The 20,559-nt window shown below is 40.5% G+C and overlaps 1 protein-coding gene across 2 annotated transcripts in view; it reads left to right on the top strand.

The window, feature by feature from the left end:
- Positions 1-20,559, top strand: part of ptprz1b (protein tyrosine phosphatase receptor type Z1b) — a 112,656-nt gene that overhangs the window by 42,899 nt on the left and 49,198 nt on the right. For both annotated transcript variants that reach the window (XM_047389327.1, XM_047389328.1), the window contains exon 2: positions 7,182-7,253. In XM_047389327.1, the coding sequence (XP_047245283.1) occupies positions 7,182-7,253 (72 nt within the window). The remainder of the gene's footprint in view (positions 1-7,181; positions 7,254-20,559) is intronic.

The following is a 20,559-nucleotide window of genomic DNA, read 5'->3' on the forward strand; positions in this document are numbered from 1 at the left end:
TACTTTGTATGGTTTATTATTATTATTATTGTAATTATTATAGTTCTTGGTCTTCCCTGGATTCTCTAGTTTTATTTCTCTTTAGTATCTTTGTGGTTAATTGTGTTTTATTTGTTCCTTTGCACTCTTCTTGTTTACTAGTTTATTTTCTGTTTCATTTCCAGTTATTTCAGTCAGTGAGGTTAGGCTTGTTTTCTTTATGGGTTCCTTGTTTGTTCTCAGGTTGTTATTATTGTTCCTTTGTTCCCTCTAGTTTCTCTGTTTATTTTAGTCATGATTATTCTAGTTTTCTTATTCCCCATTTGATTATTTATCTTTGTCTATAGGTTTACTTGGTCTGTGTTTCTGTTTATTAGTTACTTTGCCCATCCTCAGTCTTTGTATTTGTTTCACCTGTTCCTTCTGCTTCCCTGCCTCCTTGTCACACCTGTTCCCTGTTCCGTTGATTATCTGCCTTTGTTATCTCACAGTATATTAGTTGGTTTTGTGTCTTTGTTCGTTGCTGGTTCCTTGTGTTCGTCACACCTTGTTCTCGTCCATGATTATGCTTTGTTTTTTGCCACGTCTTGCCTTGGGAAACCTGCAGGGATTTTGCTATGTTTTTTGACCTTGTAAAATAAATCTTTGAAATACAAAGATGATCCTGCCGAGCTCTTGTCTGCACTTTGGTCCGATTCAGAACCACTTTATGACATCTCCGTGTGTTTCCCCGCCAACTAATCAGCATCAAGTCTGCAGTAATCCTCAGCCAATGATTCTTCAAGGCTCCGCATTTAAAGCCTCCCGTTCATGGATCTCCCAGCTGTCAGCCAAGCTTCGACCCTCCTCCACCCCATCGCCAACATCGGATTCTCTGTTCCATTACCATCAGGCCTCCTCTCCATCACCAGTACCAAATCCGGGGGGGAAGACAATTCTAATTCTAAGACGTTCATCAAGTTCATGCATTATCAGCATTCATGTCTTCCTCTGGGGTCTGAGTGCCAAACAAATAAACATCCATTGTGTAACTTCTATAATCGCATTTTGTGTTTCTTATTGTGAGTCTCTACAGGATTGAAATGAACAGTTATATAGATATTGAGATAAATTGAGATATTTTGTCATAAATTTCACTAAAAAGGCATTTTCAGACTACTCCTTTGCGCTCTTTTATGACGTCAAAGGGGAACCCCAGCACATAAACTGACTGCTGCTACAATGGCAGCAACACAGACAGGAGCGAAGAATCTGATATTTCTTTAGATATATTTCAGTCACTGTCAGAGAGACGAAGCAGAGTCAGGAGCAGAAAGTCAGCTATCATCAGACTAACAGTGTGCGGATGGCCGGATGCCGGAGCACGGCCGGAGTTGATATGCATGAATCATACTGCACCAACAGGAAATATTAAGCACAACATCCGGATTTACACAATAATTCATTGAAGACAGTCCAGAACTCGCTATATTAATAAATACAAACATATATATACATGTGTAAGTATTAACAATTGTTAACATTAGATACTGGGTTAACTAAGGTATTCTAAACTGAGCTATTAAACATTAAATGCACCAAATGAAGCAACAAATAACGCTTCTCTGCACACAGTGAACTCACTCATTGTAGAACAAAACACATAAAAATATCTGGATGCATGAAATAAAAAATGAAGCAGTTCAAGTGGTTTAACTTCCACAGAATGAGATGTTTTGGACTTACTGCCACATTTATCACTGGCTTTTATTGCGCGGTCTGCGTATCGTTCTTGGAGCTCTTCCGGGCTTCGCAGCGGACTGGAACGATGCAGATGTAAATCATAAAGGTGGAGAAGAGAGGTTTGCAGCCAGACTTGAGCACAGCAGAGCATATACAATGTGAATCCAGGGTTACAATACAGGTCCTTCTCAAAATATTAGCATATTGTGATAAAGTTCATTATTTTCCATAATGTCATGATGAAAATTTAACATTCATATATTTTAGATTCATTGCACACTAACTGAAATATTTCAGGTCTTTTATTGTCTTAATACGGATGATTTTGGCATACAGCTCATGAAAACCCAAAATTCCTATCCCACAAAATTAGCATATCATTAAAAGGGTCTCTAAACGAGCTATGAACCTAATCATCTGAATCAACGAGTTAACTCTAAACACCTGCAAAAGATTCTTGAGGCTTTTAAAACTCCCAGCCTGGTTCATCACTCAAAACCCCAATCATGGATAAGACTGCCGACCTGACTGCTGTCCAGAAGGCCACTATTGACACCCTCAAGCAAGAGGGTAAGACACAGAAAGACATTTCTGAACGAATAGGCTGTTCCCAGAGTGCTGTATCAAGGCACCTCAGTGGGAAGTCTGTGGGAAGGAAAAAGTGTGGCAGAAAACGCTGCACAACGAGAAGAGGTGACCGGACCCTGAGGAAGATTGTGGAGAAGGGCCGATTCCAGACCTCGGGGGACCTGTGGTAGCAGTGGACTGAGTCTGGAGTAGAAACATCCAGAGCCACCGTGCACAGGCGTGTGCAGGAAATGGGCTACAGGTGCCGCATTCCCCAGGTCAAGCCACTTTTGAACCAGAAATAGCGGTAGAAGCGCCTGACCTGGGCTACAGAGAAGCAGCACTGGACTGTTGCTCAGTGGTCCAAAGTACTTTTTTCGGATGAAAGCAAATTCTGCATGTCATTCGGAAATCAAGGTGCCAGAGTCTGGAGGAAGACTGGGGAGAAGGAAATGCCAAAATGCCAAAGTCCAGTGTCAAGTACCCACAGTCAGTGATGGTCTGGGGTGCCGTGTCAGCTGCTGGTGTTGGTCCACTGTGTTTTATCAAGGGCAGGGTCAATACAGCTAGCTATCAGGAGATTTTGGAGCACTTTATGCTTCCATCTGCTGAAAAGCTTTATGGAAGTGAAGATTTCATTTTTCAGCACGACCTGGCACCTGCTCACAGTGCCAAAACCACTGGTAAATGGTTCACTGACCATGGTATCACTGTGCTCAATTGGCCTGCCAACTCTCCTGACCTGAACCCCATAGAGAATCTGTGGGATATTGTGAAGAGAACGTTGAGAGACTCAAGACCCAACACTCTGGATGAGCTAAAGGCCGCTATCGAAGCATCCTGGGCCTCCATAAGACCTCAGCAGTGCCACAGGCTGATTGCCTCCATGCCACGCCGCATTGAAGCAGTCATTTCTGCAAAAGGATTCCCGACCAAGTATTGAGTGCATAACTGTACATGATTATTTGAAGGTTGACGTTTTTTGTATTAAAAACACTTTTCTTTTATTGGTCGGATAAAATATGCTAATTTTGTGAGATAGGAATTTTGGGTTTTTATGAGCTGTATGCCAAAATCATCCGTATTAAGACAATAAAAGACCTGAAATATTTCAGTTAGTGTGCAATTAATCTAAAATATATGAATGTTAATGTTTAATCATTACATTATGGAAAATAATAAACTTTATCACAATATGCTAATATTTTGAGAAGGACCTGTATATATACGGCACTGAGTGACACAACCGGAAGGCGACGTGAGCAGCATGGTGCAGAAGCAGCAGACACAAGGGATGATTCAAGATCTAAAGACACTACCTGGTGTATCGGTTTTTTAAACTTTATATTAGAATCTTTAGAGTAACATTTATTTTAATATATTGTATGCACGTGTAATTTACCTTATTATAATAATTTTGGTTTATTAATAATAACAGTGAAAATAATTTTGGATTTTTAATTAATAACTGCTGATATCTAAATGTACTTATGTGACAAGGAAGTGTTCTTACCTGCTGAGCCTTAATCCGTTTAGCAACAGCAGCAGAAGCCTTTTCTTTGGCGATCTTTTCCCATCAGATGCTCTGAACAGCCTGGCTATAGACAAATATTCAACATTCTCCTTCGTCTGTCAGATATCCTGACATCCGATATCATTTCTCTTGCAAATTCAGAGATTTCTTGTTCGAAACAGTACTCCAATCACAACTGGCTGTGCTTGGTGGGACCAGCCCCTCTGTCCCCCATCAGTTTTCCAGCTCTGATCCAGGCAGCTCTGATCCTCTTCACTTCAAGAAAGTAATGCAGAGTAACGGCTGCTGTAGAGGTATTGCTGCCACCACCGGCAATGCACCATTTCACCATATTAATGCTGTTTTTAACGCAACTTGGCTTCTACCTGAACCATTTATCATTGACGCTCACACATTGAATAACCGGAGACTTCCCCTTTGGCGTGACTTCCGGGCGACTTGCAAAATTTAACATCGAAATATGCTTATTTTGTGTCACAATAGTTTGTTTTTTTTATCACATCTTTAATTCTAATATGTCAATTACTGCCCAATTTCTTCAATACTAAGATGTTTTCTTTTAATTTATGCATTTGTGTGAAACGCGAGTCACAGGCACTTTAATGCCTTGCTGTACGATTGCCTTGTTGTAATTGGCCAATAACTGGGTTCATTTCTACTACCTTTTGATGTCAGCTATATATTATGGCAAGAGTTGAAAAAACAATATTTATCCCCTATATGTAACAATTCAAGGCTGTAATTGCATACTGTATTTTAAGTAGTTGTCACTGTTTGGTGTCCCACAAATGTCAAGCACACAACTAAAACAAGCACAAATCTGAAATATATTTAGGAGACAAGGTGTAAGAGACTGATTATTCCTAGAGAAAATAAGGTAGAAATAGTTAGATTACTTAAGGATCAAGTTTATAACTTACTATAGTAAGAAGCTTAACAATATTAGGGCTACCTAGACAATAATTGATGTCTATTAAGGCGTGAAAATTTTGGCATTTTTTCCAACTAACGGAATGGAGCAAATTATGTGTAATGTCAGGATGCTTGTTGCCTATAAATACGTCTGAAATAGCCTGATCTGTTGAGTTATGGGTGTATTTCTTTTTCTGCTGTGGAGTCATTAACATGTAAATGCATAAAATCAAGACAGCAAGTTGTGTTTGATATGATGAAGAACTTGTTACTGGACTGTAAAAATAAATGGAGTCGGGCTTATATCACGCACGCAGTAATTTTTGAAGTTTACATCCCAGTGCAGTGTGCACACTGTAACTATAGGATTATTCAGAGTGTAGCTGTGTCACATGTTGTGGTTGGGATGTTACTGTGACCTAAATCTGACTGAAGTGCACTTTCATCTTCTCAGAGGACGTTTTTTTTTGGTGTACGCTTTAATGGATCAAGGAAAGAGAACATGCATTGTTTTGGTACTTCTTTTTTTGTGTGCGTGTTGCTTTTGATAGAGTCCCATTTAAAGTGTTGCAGACTGAATGAATTTTGTTTGTGCTGGGTCCTCTCTCTATAGTAGGTGTAGGGATAAGCCTGCCAGATGTGCGGTGTTGCAACTTGTAGTCAGATATTATAAATTATATAGTGTACACACTTCACCTCTTTAATACCTGCACAATGGGTTCAGAATAACGATGTAAAAATGTTAGAAATAGCATTCCAATACTCTAGGGTGCCCGCATGTAGTCAGACAATTATTTTACTTTTAGTTTTAAGCACCTGAAATGCCAGAAGAGTGAATCTTCATAAGTCCAGATATCGTATTTGTCACAATGTGTCAGGTTAAAACAACCTACAATACTTATGACATCACAAAAAAGAAGAGAAAGACAAAGAATTAGCTTTATACTCGTAGCGAGGAGAACGGTCAAGATGTGTTCAGTTACAAATCTCGCACCGCTCTGAGCAGTATCTGTCCGCACCTCTCTTTTTATTATCATTTGGGGGTCCCTAGTTACAAAGAACGTTGCTCTCTAAGGATGGGAAACAACAGCTACATCGTAAACAGGTCATAAACAGCTTTATCTTTTAACAACACACTTCCACAGTCTCCATCATCTTTAGGATCAGTGCGTCTTCTGTTCAGCGCAATCAGCCTTCATCTTTATGACCTCCTCAACTGCGGACTGCTTCCTCCTCAGCAAGCTCAGCTCCATTTATGATCTTTGCCTGCAGACAACTCATCACATCCTTACTCACACATACATCATGAAAGGTTATAATATCAAATAGTCAAATGAAACCACAAGGAGAAAATATAAGATAAAAGATAAAAACTATATACAATTATTCCAACACAATGCCCGGACGTTTTTTCACCCTGATACAGAACCAACCAGGACTAAAAGGAAAGATTTTAAAGAATTTATTTGACAGTAATGTAAGTTTGATAATGGCATTTCCAACTTTTGGAGTCTGGCTCAGTAGCGTCTGAGGGAAGAAAAGAATGGTTAGCGGAGGTTGGTGGTATCGGTGTGAACACGTGATAGTAAAGCAGAAAGCTTACTGTGTTCAGGTTGATGGTGAGGACTGAGAGGGAAGCTGAGATGAATGAGAGTCCGGAAAGGCTGAAAGTAGGCTTGAGGTCTGATGAGGGTTTGAGACCTTTATGTTTAAGAAGAGTGGGCAGGCAGGGGTTGCTGGAGACAGGACCTGCTTGGGATGTTTCTTGTTTCTGGTTGTTTCTTGGGGGAACTGTTTTCCATGAGGAGAAGTCTTCAACCTGGGAAATTCAGAATTTACAAGGAGATGAACTTGACTAAAGAGGCACATAAATCATGAACTTAAAAATGAACTTTCTTTGAGAGGAAGTAACACAACTTGGTTCTACCCTGAAAGGTTGACCACCAGGTGAAGAATATTTGTCACACAGCTCCTTATATCTTCAGCAGCCAAATAAGTAGATAGTGGGCAGGTGTGCATTTGCATTTTATGCAAAATATATTACTGGCCAGAGCATGAGGGAGCCAGTTATTCTTTGTGATTGTGATATTGCACACATTGATATTAGGATGATGAATGAATACATTGGGTTGTGATATTGTGAGCAGGACCTGCTTGGACTCCTATAAATGCCCCAAGATAGTTTCAGCATGACTGTTGATACCTGGTTAAGTGATTTTGATTTTGTTTTCTACATATTTTACATAGATTCTTTTTTTTTAAGGTTATTTATGCAAACTCACTATTAAACTTGTACTTGGACATCAAATGTTGCCCAAACATGAGTGAAAATGTAAAAATCTGTAATGTAAAAAAAGCGGTGGGTAATATATTTATTTGTTCCAGTACAGGTTTTTGGATAAATCCATTCTACATCAAATTATTATTGTATAAAAGAAAACAATGATAATATTTCTGTTTTTGGTAGTTCTGGCAGTGGAACCAGTGGCCCAAGGCCCGGAGAAGAAGCTCCCTGAAGATATGAACTGGTCCTACTCAGGTCTGTTTGGCTTTTCTGATGTTCTTCTCATTTGTGATGACGAACTGTGGTATCAGTATTTGGCAAACCAGATGATTCTTTGTGTTTATTGGCTGTATGTTAAATTTTAAGGTTTACATGACCTTATCTTTTGCTTATATAGCCAACTTATCTTAAAAGAAATACTTTTTTATAGTAATGTGTCTTAAAATTAAATAATCTGTCTAATAATACTTTATATGTCATGCAGTCTGTGGGATTCGAACAGGGTACTCGTTGCCTTCTCAGAACGCAAGCGTGCTGCTCTAACCACTAGACTTCCACGTTTTCCAACAAAAATTACTCACTGGTATTAAATGCTGCAGCTGCAAAGCCCCTATAAGACCAAAACCCCAAAGTAGCTATACAGCAGTATGAATATCTGATGAATTGCAGGTATTATCCATTAACCTCTCCCGTTGAAAAAGGTTGATCTGCCTCGGACCATATGGTTCGATGACTCCAGCTAACTCAGCACAGAGCCCCTGTTGAGTTAAGCTATGATCAGACAGAAACAAAGAGTGGACACAGACAGACAGTAATGACTCCTCAGGGAGATATTAGAGTTTTACTGCTCAGGAGAGACCTGCAGGCCATCAGTGGGCTGAAAGAAGAGCTTCTAGGGTCATTAACCTTCACCTACAAAGCTAATGTTGTGGTAAAATTCTAAGCTGTTTGATGATTTCATCTGCCGCTAACAGAGCTTACTCTAACTTTTTCTACCTGGATTTATAATGGCAAACCCCTTCATTTAGTTTGTTGATTAGTTAAAGTTACTTAACCCAGTTTAATCACACTGAGTGGCAACAATGTGAAAACCTCCTGTAAGCACATGCAAGTTAAATCTACAGTTTAGTCGTGTTTATTCAGTGCTTTACCTTTACTCACTTATAAAGGAAATATAGTTGGAAGGACATGATGTATAATAATGTACCTTCATTCCCCCAAAGTATAACGGATTCAAATGTAAAATGTTAAATATTTAGTATGAAGGAGTATATTTAATTTGTTTTATCATAATAAATGATTAGTATGAATTAAATACAGTAATATGTACACAAATCAAAGTGTAAGCAACACTGGTTAGCCTGCACCCTACATGTAGATTTTAAAAGCCATGATAAAATGCAGCAGTGGTGATTGCATACATGAAAAGCCTCTAAGTAAATATGCAATAAAAAAGCAACCTCAACTTTGAGCAGTTGTTGTACATCAAATATAGCTTTTGAATGCCTAAAAAACACCATCAATTGGGCGACCATCAATTTCACAGTAATTATGAAATTTTAACATTATCTACTATATTTTAACCTTACTAAAAGCTGCAAGATAAATTTCATCATTGCCACTGAATCATGTTTGAAATTTGGTCCTATTTGTACAATCTGCAGATGCAACAGGTTGCGACCTTTATTGCTGAAGACATGCAAAGTTTTGCTTGTGCTGCATACAGAGAATCTGTTAATGGATTTCCACCATTGCCATCTTTATGGATGAACTCATTTCTCCATGACGTGATCTGCTGCCTCGAACCCAGCATTATCCTTTGATTCCTCTTTTAGATTCTAGTTCCTATCGATTCTTATTCTTATTGGAAGCAAGGTCAAAAAGGTATACGTGCTTTAAATGAGCTAACTAACCAGGGATCTTTTTGGATGAAATAGCCTAAACTTCTTTATGAATTTTAATTCTATGAACATTTACTTTTATTTCTCACAAGGGTACAACCAGTATATACATATCAAACCAATGAAGTTGAATGTAAATGTCATGAATTATCTTTTCCCATAGTTTCTTTTTTAAAAAACCTCATTAAACACACATATCCAGTGTCTGTCGCTGCATCTACCTACACATGTTACTGAGCTCCCACTGATGTTCATAATATCAAACAAACACAAAAGAACAGCTTGTACAACCCAGTCCAGATTAGCAGCAGGTACTGTATAAAATCAGAACCAGTTCTTGTTAAGGAAAATAATCATATCTGCCTTCTCAGGCAGTGTGTGTGAGTGTTCTGGGCAGATAGTGTCTTCTGCAGTGGAGAAAACACGTTCAAAAGTTGTAGAAGAAACTTGAACACATAATTATGTGAAAGCAAGAACTGACAGCAAAGGATACATATTTTGTTGGTTCCACCACCCCCAGCAGGGTCCTCAGACATAGCAATGTGGCACATCGCAGAGTCTGGTCAACTACGTGGCTAATGTTAGCAATTTCTGGTTGTTTGTCTATGAAAAAATACATGGAAACTTTAGCTGAGTTTTGCATTTGAGTTGACCACCAGTTTTAGGTCAAGTACAACTTGTTAGCTCCCTCAAAGTTGGTATAAGATGTGTTATTATTATTGTTTTATTTACCGATCCTGACTGCAGTGCGATGCTAGGCTGTGTGAGCCAGAGGAAGACCAGTGTAACACCAGCGCAGCGCGTCAGAGATGGAGCAGTCGGTTACTTCTCTACCATGAATCCGGAGGTGTTTAATCATGTTGGCCGTGCACCCTCCTTTGTATGATATAGTCTTATTGCAAGTGTTGCACTGAGCTGACTTATCATTTAATTTATTAAAGTTATGCCACACTTTTGAAAACAGCCGCACTGTCATGTTGGGGTTTTGGGGTGGACCAAAATGCAGACAAGAGCTTGGAAACAGCATCTTAATAATTCTTTAGTTTATTTCCAAAAGTTCAAAAACATAACAATACACTGCAGGTTCGAACCAAAGTCAAGATCAAAAAACTTACGAAACACTGCAGGAACTCATGGCAAAAAACGTAGCATGGTTTTCCAAAGCGAAGCATAAACAAAGCATAGTCATGGTAGGGAACGGGGTTGTTAGGAATCCAAAAAACAAAATAACCCATTAGAGGAAAACCAGAAGTCCAAGGAAACAAAAACAAGCCACAAGGGCAGAACAAAGTCCAAACAAAAAGTAAGCCCAGAAGGCAGACGATGACGGAGCGGACGGTCAGGAGGCCGGCCGGGAAGTAGCCAGCGAAGAGGCTGATGATCCGGAAGCCTGCAGCAACGAAGCCAGCGGCAAAGAAGCTGACGCTCAGGAGGTCTGTGGCGAAGCGGCTGATGATCTGGAGACCTGCAGCGAAGATGCAGGCGTCTAGGAGGCCGGCGACGAAGATGCAGGTGGTCAGGAGGCCGGCCACGTGGCCAGAGGAATCCACAAAGCGAGTTCTTCGGCGGCCTGCGGCAAAGAAGGTGGTGTCTAGGAGGTCTGCGGCGTAGCAGATGGTGTCTAGGAGGTCTGCGGCATAACCAGGTAGACCCACGAAGCGAGATCCAAGAAGACTTGGACCTGGCGTCCGATTTGGACCCAGGCTGAAAACCAGAAAACCTGGACCTGGCATCCGGCTTGGACCCAGGCGTAGTGTAGTCAGGCACATTGTCAGGTACATAGTCAGTCACCACATAGTCAGTCAGTGAGTCAGGCGTCTCATAGTCAGGCACAGAGTCTGGCGCCACAAGGTCAGGCTGTGGGTCAGGCGTCACAGGCAAAAGTCAGTCATGCCAAGATCACGGTCAGTAGTGCCTGAAATGTGGTCAGGCAAAAGCTTGGATGCGTGCTGTGGGTCCTGAAGCTTGGCTGCATGCTGTGGATCCTGAAGCTTGGCTGCATGCTCCTTGGGGCTCAGAGCTGCCTTAACGGCGACGAGAAGACGGTCGAAGGGACCTCCACCGGAGACAGAAGCTGGAGCGTCTAGCCATCCCTCAGAAAAAAACTTGGCCTGTAGTAATGAGTGCACCAAATCTAAGTCTTCAGGGTGATCCATTAGATGAAGCACAAACTTGCAGCAACGTGACTTCATTTACTCCCTTTTAAAAGCCTCCAGACTAGCTTGAACCCATGCAGGAACTGGAGGCCGCACCGACGACTGAAGACCTGCAGAGGGCGCTGGGTGACCGCCCACGAACTCCGGGGAAGACAGCCACGAGGAGGCCATGGCGGATGGACCCTCCATAGAGAAATTGGAGGCGCCCGCCCGAACCTTCTTGGTGGCAACTGCCCTCCAACGATGATGTCATCCTGGGCAGGAGGAGAACCCAGCCGGGAACTCTGCAGCGGCTGGTGGCAATGGGGACGGCTCGGCATGAGCCACTTTAGGTTTGGGTGGCTCCGGCGAAGCCGCTGTGGGCAGTTTGGGCTTGGCCGGAGCTGCTGCAGCTGAGGTGGAGCACTTGCGGCGGGGGCGTCGTCGCCTGGAGGAGGAACAAGCTGGAGAAGTACGGTTCCGATCCGGCACATAGCAATCCATAGCATCCCAGTCGGTCTCACCGAAGCACCCCTCCATCTCCTTCAGCAACAAAGGCAAGGGAGAAATCTCCACCTCCTCCCCATACAAACCCTGTAGCGTCTCCTCTTGCTGTTTAACCCACTGTTTAAGCTCTTTAGCTCTGTCTGCTTGGTCCTTTTGGCTGGTTCCTACTGTCATGATGGGGTTTTGGGGTGGACCAAAATGCAGACAAGAGCTTGGCAGCAGCATTTTAATAATTCTTTACTTTATTTTCAAAAGGCCAAAAACATAACAAAACACTGCAGGTTCAAACCAGAGTCAAGATCAAAAAACTTACGAAACACTGCAGGAACTCATAGCAAGAAATGTAGCATGGTTTTCCAAAGTGAAGCATAAGCAAAGCATAGTCATGGTAGGGAACGGGGTTGTGACGAAAGGAACCACCAAAACACAATGACAGAAAACCAACTAATATACTGAATGGTAACAAAGACAAAAATACAAAGACTGAGGATGGGCAAAGTAACTAATAAACAATAACAGAAACACAGACCAAGCAAACCTATAGACAAAGATAAATAATCAAATGGGGAATAAGAAAACTAGAATAATTATGACCTAAAGTAAACAGAGAAACTAGAGGGAACATAGGAACAACAATAATAACAACCATAAAGGAACTTAAGAAGGAAAACACTAGGAGGCGGTAGAGGGAGAAAAGAACTAATAAACATGATACAAAAACCAAAATAGAAACATCTAAGCAAAAGGTAAATAGACACAAAGCCACAAACAAAGTCCAAACATATCACACCCTGACACGCACACTGTACATGGTTGTGCAAACACTCTGCGGATTCCTCTTTGTTGGTGTTCAGGGGCTTGTTCTTTCAGTCAGCTGACTGGGTATTGAAACTAGGAATCCTAAATGAAAAGTTTGAACAATTTCAGGAGAATCAGAATGTTAGTCCCAGTTCCAATCGGTTTTCGAGACTCGATGCCCAACCCTGATATATACATCTATATTATATATATTTACATAATGATGTAATTTACAGAGTTGTCCCAGTCAGCTACTTGGGTTTAATTGGGGACATTCCTATAAATTGTTCCAATCAAGGCATTTTTAAATGAATCGTATCGGATTCCTAGATTAAACTCAATTCCCAATACCTGCTCTTCTTGTCTGGGATTGCACCACCAGTATACTGTGTGGCAGACCAACCTTTAAAAATCACAGCTTATTGATATGTACATGGCCTAGAAACTAAAATGTCGTCTCGCCTGTGCAAAAAACTGGTGAACCTGAGTTTTTACTGGCAATCTAAGACTGCATTGGCTGCTGCAGCTTCCTGTCTATATGACACATCATCCGACATTTGTTGTTGGGTAGAGGGAAACTTGAACACTGTTCAGTACATTTTGTGATGGTGAAAGCAAAGAGCTAAATTTATGCAACAGAGATAAATGTTCTGCAGGTTTTGTCCATACAAAACTAACTGGAAGGGCATTGAAATGTTATCAGTTGAATTATCAACACATCATATCAACACAGAGTAAACTTTCTAGGGTTAGATTAGCACACATTTTGAGGCCTATTTAAATCCCTTAACTGTCTCATAAGCTGCTGCAGCCTTCTTTCCGAAGGACTTTGGATCTCACCATGGTGTGAGTCTCACTTCAACAGTCAGTAGCCAACCAAAGAAAATGCCAGAGGTTTAAACAGGAGAAACCTCCTTCAAAATGCTGCTATGCCTACCTACCCCATGATTATTATAGGGTAGGTAGGCATGCTAGAACAGGATTATGAAACTGTTGGGATCTTTTTACACTGTTCAGTGATGATAAGTATGCAAAATGCACTTTATGCGGTTCTGCTTTTAAATATAAAAACTTGACAAGCTCAGTAAGTTATCACCTACAGAGGTTGGACAATGAAACTGAAACACCTGGTTTTAGATAACAATAATTTATTAGTATGGTGTAGGGCCTCCTTTTGCAGCCAATACAGCGTCAATTTGTCTTGGGAATGACATATACAAGTCCTCCACAGTGGTCAGAGGGATTTTAAGCCATTCTTCTTGCAGGATAGTGGCCAGGTCACTACGTGATACTGGTGGAGGAAAACGTTTCCTGACTTGCTCCTCCAAAACACCCCAAAGTGGCTCAATAATATTTAGATCTGGTGACTGTGCAGGCCATGGGAGATCTTCAACTTCACTTTCATGTTCATCAAACCAATCTTTCACCAGTCTTGCTGTGTGTATTGGTGTATTGTCATCCTGATACACGGCACCGCCTTCAGGATACAATGTTTGAACCATTGGATGCACATGGTCCTCCAGAATGGTTCGGTAGTCCTTGGCAGTGACGCGCCCATCTAGCACAAGTATTGGGCCAAGGGAATGCCATGATATGGCAGCCCAAACCATCACTGATCCACCCTCATACTTCACTCTGGGCATGCAACAGTCTGGGTGGTACGCTTCTTTGTGGCTTCTCCACACCGTAACTCTCCCGGATGTGTAGAAAACAGTAAAGGTGGACTCAGAGAACAATACATGTTTCACATTGTCCACAGCCCAAGATTTGTGCTCCTTGCACCATTGAAACCGACGTTTGGCATTGGCATGAGTGACCAAAGGTTTGGCTATAGCAGCCCGGCCGTGTATATTGACCCTGTGGAGCTCCTGACGGACAGTTCTGGTGGAAACAGGAGAGTTGAGGTGCACATTTAATTCTGCTGTAATTTGGGCAGCCGTGGTTTTATGTTTTTTGGATACAATCCAGGTTAGCACTCGAACATCCCTTTCAGACAGCTTCCTCTTGCGTCCACAGTTAATCCTGTTGGATGTGGTTCATCCTTCTTGGTGGTATGCTGACATTACCCTGGATACCGTGGCTCTTGATACATCACAAAGACTTGCTGTCTTGGTCACAGATGCACCAGCAAGACGTGCACCAACAATTTGTCCTCTTTTGAACTCTGTTATGTCACCCATAATGTTGTGTGCATTTCAATATTTTGAGCAAAACTGTGCTCTTACCCTGCTAATTGAACCTTCACACTCTGCTCTTACTGGTGTAATGTGCAATCAATGAAGACTGGCTACCAGGCTGGTCCAATTTAGCCATGAATCCTCCCACACTAAAATGACAGGTGTTTCAGTTTCATTGTCCAACCCCTGTAGCTCCCATTCAGCCGTGCTGCATACTGGAGCAGCGTCAACTTCTCAAACAAAAATTACTGATGTGCTGGGAAGACGAGGATGTGATGACAGAAAAAGCAGTGGACATTACGCTAAACATTCCTTAGAGAGCAGCCACAACCACCGGTTTAGAGGTGCGCTACAACAAGAAAGCAGTTGAAAGCAACGCTAACAGTACAAAGTGTCACTCTCACCACTGATTGTTGGACTGCCCTGACAACAGAGAGCTATATCACAGTTACTGTCCACTTCATTGACACGAAGTGGCAGGTAATGGCTGCAGCCCTTCCTTACGGAGCGACAAACAGCTGACAATTTAGCAAACAGACTAAATCAAGCAGTAGAGCCGTGTGGGCTCAGGGGTCACGTTGAAGCCTGCGTCCACGACAATGCTCAAAACATTGTCTTTGCATACGACCCCACCAAAGCACCGGAAGTGAAGCAAAAACAAATGCAGCTACCAACTCATTCCATCCTGTGAAACCAGGGGAAACTCAGTTTGCAACATGTTTCTGAGACTTCTGGACAGTCTGTCTGAACTTGTCTGCTGCTATCGGACCTTTCCGTGATCAAACTTTCGGATGCAGGTACGGTGGAGTTGAGAGACGTGTATTGGCAGCTGATGAAGGACGTGACACCAGCTCTGAAGGCACTTAAGTGTGCAATTACCATCATGTCTACTGAGAGTGAGGCGTCCGATACCAACATATTCCCCATCACCTTCAGTCTTATCAACCTGCATCTCAAGATGTTGGACAGAGACAGCAGCATAGCAGTAGAATTCAAATCTAAAGTGAAGTTCTCAGTTGCCATGAAAAGATGAAGGTAGGCCATGCCAATAAGAAAAAAAATTTAATGATGATTTTAAAAAGTCCTTAGCTTATCTGATACCCATAATGCAATTTCTTATTACTGTATTTAAGTGGCGTTCCAATGTCAAGCTTAAGTACATAAAATGTGACGCTAGCTTAATGGTCATCATAATACAAATAGATGTTATTTGTTTAAAACAGATTGCATCTGATGAAATCATATCAACACCACCAATGCTAGCAACAATGCTAGACCCTCGGTATAAGCACTTAGGCTTTCTTACCCCTGCATGAAGAATTTCAGCTAATTCCAAACTGCTTGAACTGGCTCTAGCAGAACATCTGAGCTCCACGTTAGCAGATAATATCACAACCACAAATGAGGCCACAGGTGTGGAAGCTGTTCTTAAAGGATGCACTTCTGCAATGGTGTTACTCTTGGGTGAAAACTATTCCACCTCCCACAATCATGATGCACAGAAGAAAGTAGATAGCTTTCAGAAGGATCCTCAGCCACCTCTTGATTCCAGTCCCACAGAATGGTTGAAAGTCAGTGAGAGAAGGTTTCCAAGGCTGGCAGTCTTGGCATGACGACACTTTTGCATACCAGACACATCAGTCTCATCTGAATGTGTATTCTCTGCAGCTGGTCTCACTGTAAATAGGCAGCACACACAACTCACACCAGACCACGTTGACATGCTGCTTGGGTCTAGGTTTATATGACGAAGAGGAGCTCATTCAACGCATACAAAAAGGAATGTTTGTTTTCAGGTCAGGGAGCCTGTTAGTGTTCTTCTATTGTGTTCTATTGCCAGTACTCCTGATTGTATTCTGTCAGGGATATTTTAAGTTATTTGTAGGATTTGGTTTTGAGTTAACCTTTAACTAAAATCTTATCCTGTCTTTAAATGATGATTATACATTTCTTTGTTCATGGGGGATTATACATTTTTTCAAATGTTTTATTCTATTCATCTTATTTTTTTCTATTCCGTAACCTAATAGATTCCTGTTTTGACCTCTTTTATAAAAATGTCTAAGTTTACCAATGTGTGAGAATTATTATTATTCAGCCAGTATTTGTTAACAACTATGTTAATATTGTTAAAATAAAATGATGTGCTTGTTTTTTTAATTCAGCATGTTGTGTAAAATTTAGTCCCACATGTTCTTGATACAAAAGTCATGTTTAAAAAAAAAATGTTTGCTTATCACTTAATTGTTAGTCGATTGATAACATCGATGAACTTTAGATGAACTTATTAATCGATAACTTGCATGTGAGGGTATACTAATTTATTCCCTTTTAAATTTCATTTTACAGAACATTTTTAAAGTTTTTATTCTGCATTTTTGTTTTGTATTCATTGAATGTTTTATCCATATTTAAAGAAAATGCATACAAACCTTAATTAGCATGCCTTATTTTCATATGACTGTACATGCCACTGATTTTTATAAATATCGCATTTAATATGTATTACATATTTTATTTGTAGTTATGGCACACTCCAGAGAAGTCCATCTTATGGTTAGTCTCAGCAAATTTCAGTATGAATATTAATGGTAAGAACCAGAGCTTGTTAACTATTTGTCTCCAGACCACATTTCCTCCAAATGATAATATTCATAAGGGGGATATAAAATAATTAGGTATTATTAGACACCAAACAGAATTATAGCAGAAAAAAACTATTTGTTTTTTGTGAAACATGTTCATTAGAAGAAAGTTCAATGAGCTTTATGCAAAATTATTGAACCATTTCTTACTTTCAGCCTTGGATGCATACAAAGACAGCACATTGATGTTTTTTCAACCTATTACTGCTGTTATTTGTAACAAAGCATGAATTTTAATAGGTGCACCTGCATTTCATCCTTCAGATTCAGTCTCCTTGTCAGAGCTTTACAATCAATTTGTCTGCCACCTTCCCCTTGTTTGTCAAATTGTAATAGGGTTTTTGTGTGATGCACTGAGCTGAATAATGAGTAACCTGTCAGCAGCAGAAGTGAAGTGGATATGCGCTATCCCTTTCTCTCTGTTGGGTCTGGAAGTTCATCAGCACAGCTCAGGTCCTCTCAGTGGTAGTTCATTGAAATTCACTGTAACCGCTGTGTGTGTGTGTGTGTGTGTGTGTGTGTGTGTGTGTGTGTGTGTGTGCGCGCACGCATGTGTACACAAGCTTGTTTTTGTGTCCAGCTCTGTTTCTTGCCTTGTGCTGTGCTCTGAGCCGAGAGTAAAAGCATTAACATTTGAAAGAACCACACTTCATTGTGAGGCACAGTGCACAGTGTTTTTAGTTAGGTCAGAAGTAGGAGGAGGGTGAAAGGGATTCGGGGGGCTGAGGGGAAATGAATGAAAGAAAGACGGGCAGCAGACCGAGAGAGTTGGTGTCGGAGAACTTTAAAGACAAGAGAACATCCAAATCCCTATCAGCCTTTAAAATGAATTCACCTAAAACAAACCATGGTTGTTTGCTTAGATTATCTGCAACAGGTTTAAATCACTACATACATCTCACTAAATGTCTTTATAGAACTGAAACCACACATTTACCTACGCAGCAAATAAGGCACCAAATAATAACTTTTTTTGTCTGACAGTAAGGGAATTTTTCAGAGAAGGTTTTACTTTATTTACATTTAGAGGTGTACGCACACTAAGATTAGTATGCCTTTAAACAGTTTGCTAAAAGGCCAAACTGATGATATCATGACGTTATAAGCTTCTGTTAATTCATAACATCCGAGTTAAATGGTGGCATAGATGTGGATGTAGTCTCTTAATGAAACACCTGAAACACAGTGTTTACATGCATGACATGAGAAAATGAACAGAAATTAGCCAAGATATCAGGAAGAGAATTGTTGACCTCCTGGTTTATCCTTAGCTATGATTTCCAGGTGCCTAAACATTGATCCTAATTGATATAAAATAGGAAAAGCTTAGTGTCATTTATTTTGAGACATGGAGAAAATTAAATGTGTATGGAAAAAAAAAAAATATTTCTCATGTATTTCTATCATCGTGAGTTAAAATGTTAAAAAGATATAGATAAGATTTATTGAAAGAAAGAAATTCTAAAATCAAATACAAAATCATTAACATAAATTCAACCTAAAACCCAAATTATGGCCTCACTGTAACATCTGGAAGAGGATCAGCTCAAAACGTCATTAAGATTTATTCATGCTTCCAGCTTGAGAGAAAATATAACCCAAAGATACCTTTTTGCAATATACCAGCTCCTCAGGGACATCTCTTGCTCTTGAGATAAAAAAGAAAAGCCGACTTCCATATTTTCCCAAGTGGATTAGTTTTAAATTATTAATGCTTTGATGTTTCAGTTTGGTTTTTATTTGCTTCAACATTGAAACCACTTTTTTGAAAAAGACACCAGTGGGTCCGAACAAAGCAGGATATTTAAAACAGGCCCATAAAGAGCTGTGCTGCCATTTGAGTTTTGTTACAAAATTTAAAAAATGCATTGCAAATAGGCATATGCTGGCATAAGATTCTCACTGTTTGATTACCTGGAGTAAAAACACCATGTTGTGCCAGATACATTTACGGCACAATGGGAAAGTCTAGAACTCTTCTTTCAAATGATCAACAGTGTGCAGCAAGTTAAGGGTGAAGATTTCCATGAATCCAAAGAAAACTGTGACAGTTTGTATGGCATCTCATTAAAAAGGACTGGATATGGTGTAAAAATAGTATTACTGAAACTTTTTCTGGTTTGAAACCACACCTTTTTAAAACCTCAGCATGCCTTGATGATGGAAGCTGGCGCATATCTAAATACAAACCTCTATAAACTCGTTTTTATAGCATTGCGATTTTTTTTAATATTTTTGTGCAAAACAGGAATCCCTCTACCTCCTGTTCTGTATTCCATTATTACTCTGTGCCTTGTCTCCAGGGGTTCCCTGGGATCCTTCTGCCTGGAAGACACCCTTTAGGGCCCCATCTGCCATGCATGTTTTGTGCGCATGTCATTGTTGTGTGGGATTGTGCATCTCAACAACCCAGAGATTCCTCCTCCTGGAAGATTTATTGGAAAGATCACCAAAGGATTATTCAGGAGTTCTCATACTGTGACTAATCAAAGGAATAGCATTTATTATGTTTTTGGTTCTGATGATTTGTTGGTTTTTCATTATTAAACATTTTTTCCCGGCTACAGTTATTAGAAAATCATCATTAACCAGAAGAATAGATGTAGGTCTCGTTATGCAGCATAACATTTTTTACCATTGCAGAACCATTATGAGAAATCTGAGGCAAAAACAGACATAATAACTGATTCCAAACGTTGAATTTATTACTAGATAACTGCGGCATGTTTTGTCATTTGTCTTTACGTGTTTTTGTTTCTTTGGCCTTCTGTTTTCTGTTTTTCCTCTTCCCACTGAGCCATAGCCGGGGGACATGCAGTCTTCAGTTGTGCTTTATCTTTGGAGCACACACCCACCCACACACCTTCGGATTTTAATTATACATAACTCCCACCCCCGTGTGCCTGTGTTATGTATTCCTTTACATCTGAAGTGATCTGATTGGAAAGAGGTGGACTCTGGCACACATGAAAATGATTTATGTGGGTGTGATTTTCTTTTTAGTCGACAATCTTCAAAGCAGGAAATAAACTAGATATGGTAAATTGACCTGAAATATATTCCAAAACCATCTGGAAACAGTTTTTCATGGATTAGGGATTGAGATTTACACACCTGTCACATGAATTGACCCCGTAAAATCACTGTAATCATTACTTCTATGTGACGTTTCAGGAGGATGGTGTGGGGGGTGTTTGGGGATAGTGTTCTCCGAAAGTCCACCATCATCTCCACAGTCTTGAGTGGGTTAAGTTCCAGGTGGTTCTGACCACACCAGTGTGTACCAGCTGATCCACATTCTGTCTGTATGCAGACTCATCCTTGTCCTGAATCAGTCCAATAACAGTGGTGTCATCTGCAAACTTCAGGAGTTTCACAGATGGGTCCGCTGAGGTGCA

Source organism: Girardinichthys multiradiatus, chromosome 17, assembly GCF_021462225.1.
Source record: "Girardinichthys multiradiatus isolate DD_20200921_A chromosome 17, DD_fGirMul_XY1, whole genome shotgun sequence".
Taxonomy (NCBI): Eukaryota; Metazoa; Chordata; class Actinopteri; order Cyprinodontiformes; family Goodeidae; genus Girardinichthys; species Girardinichthys multiradiatus.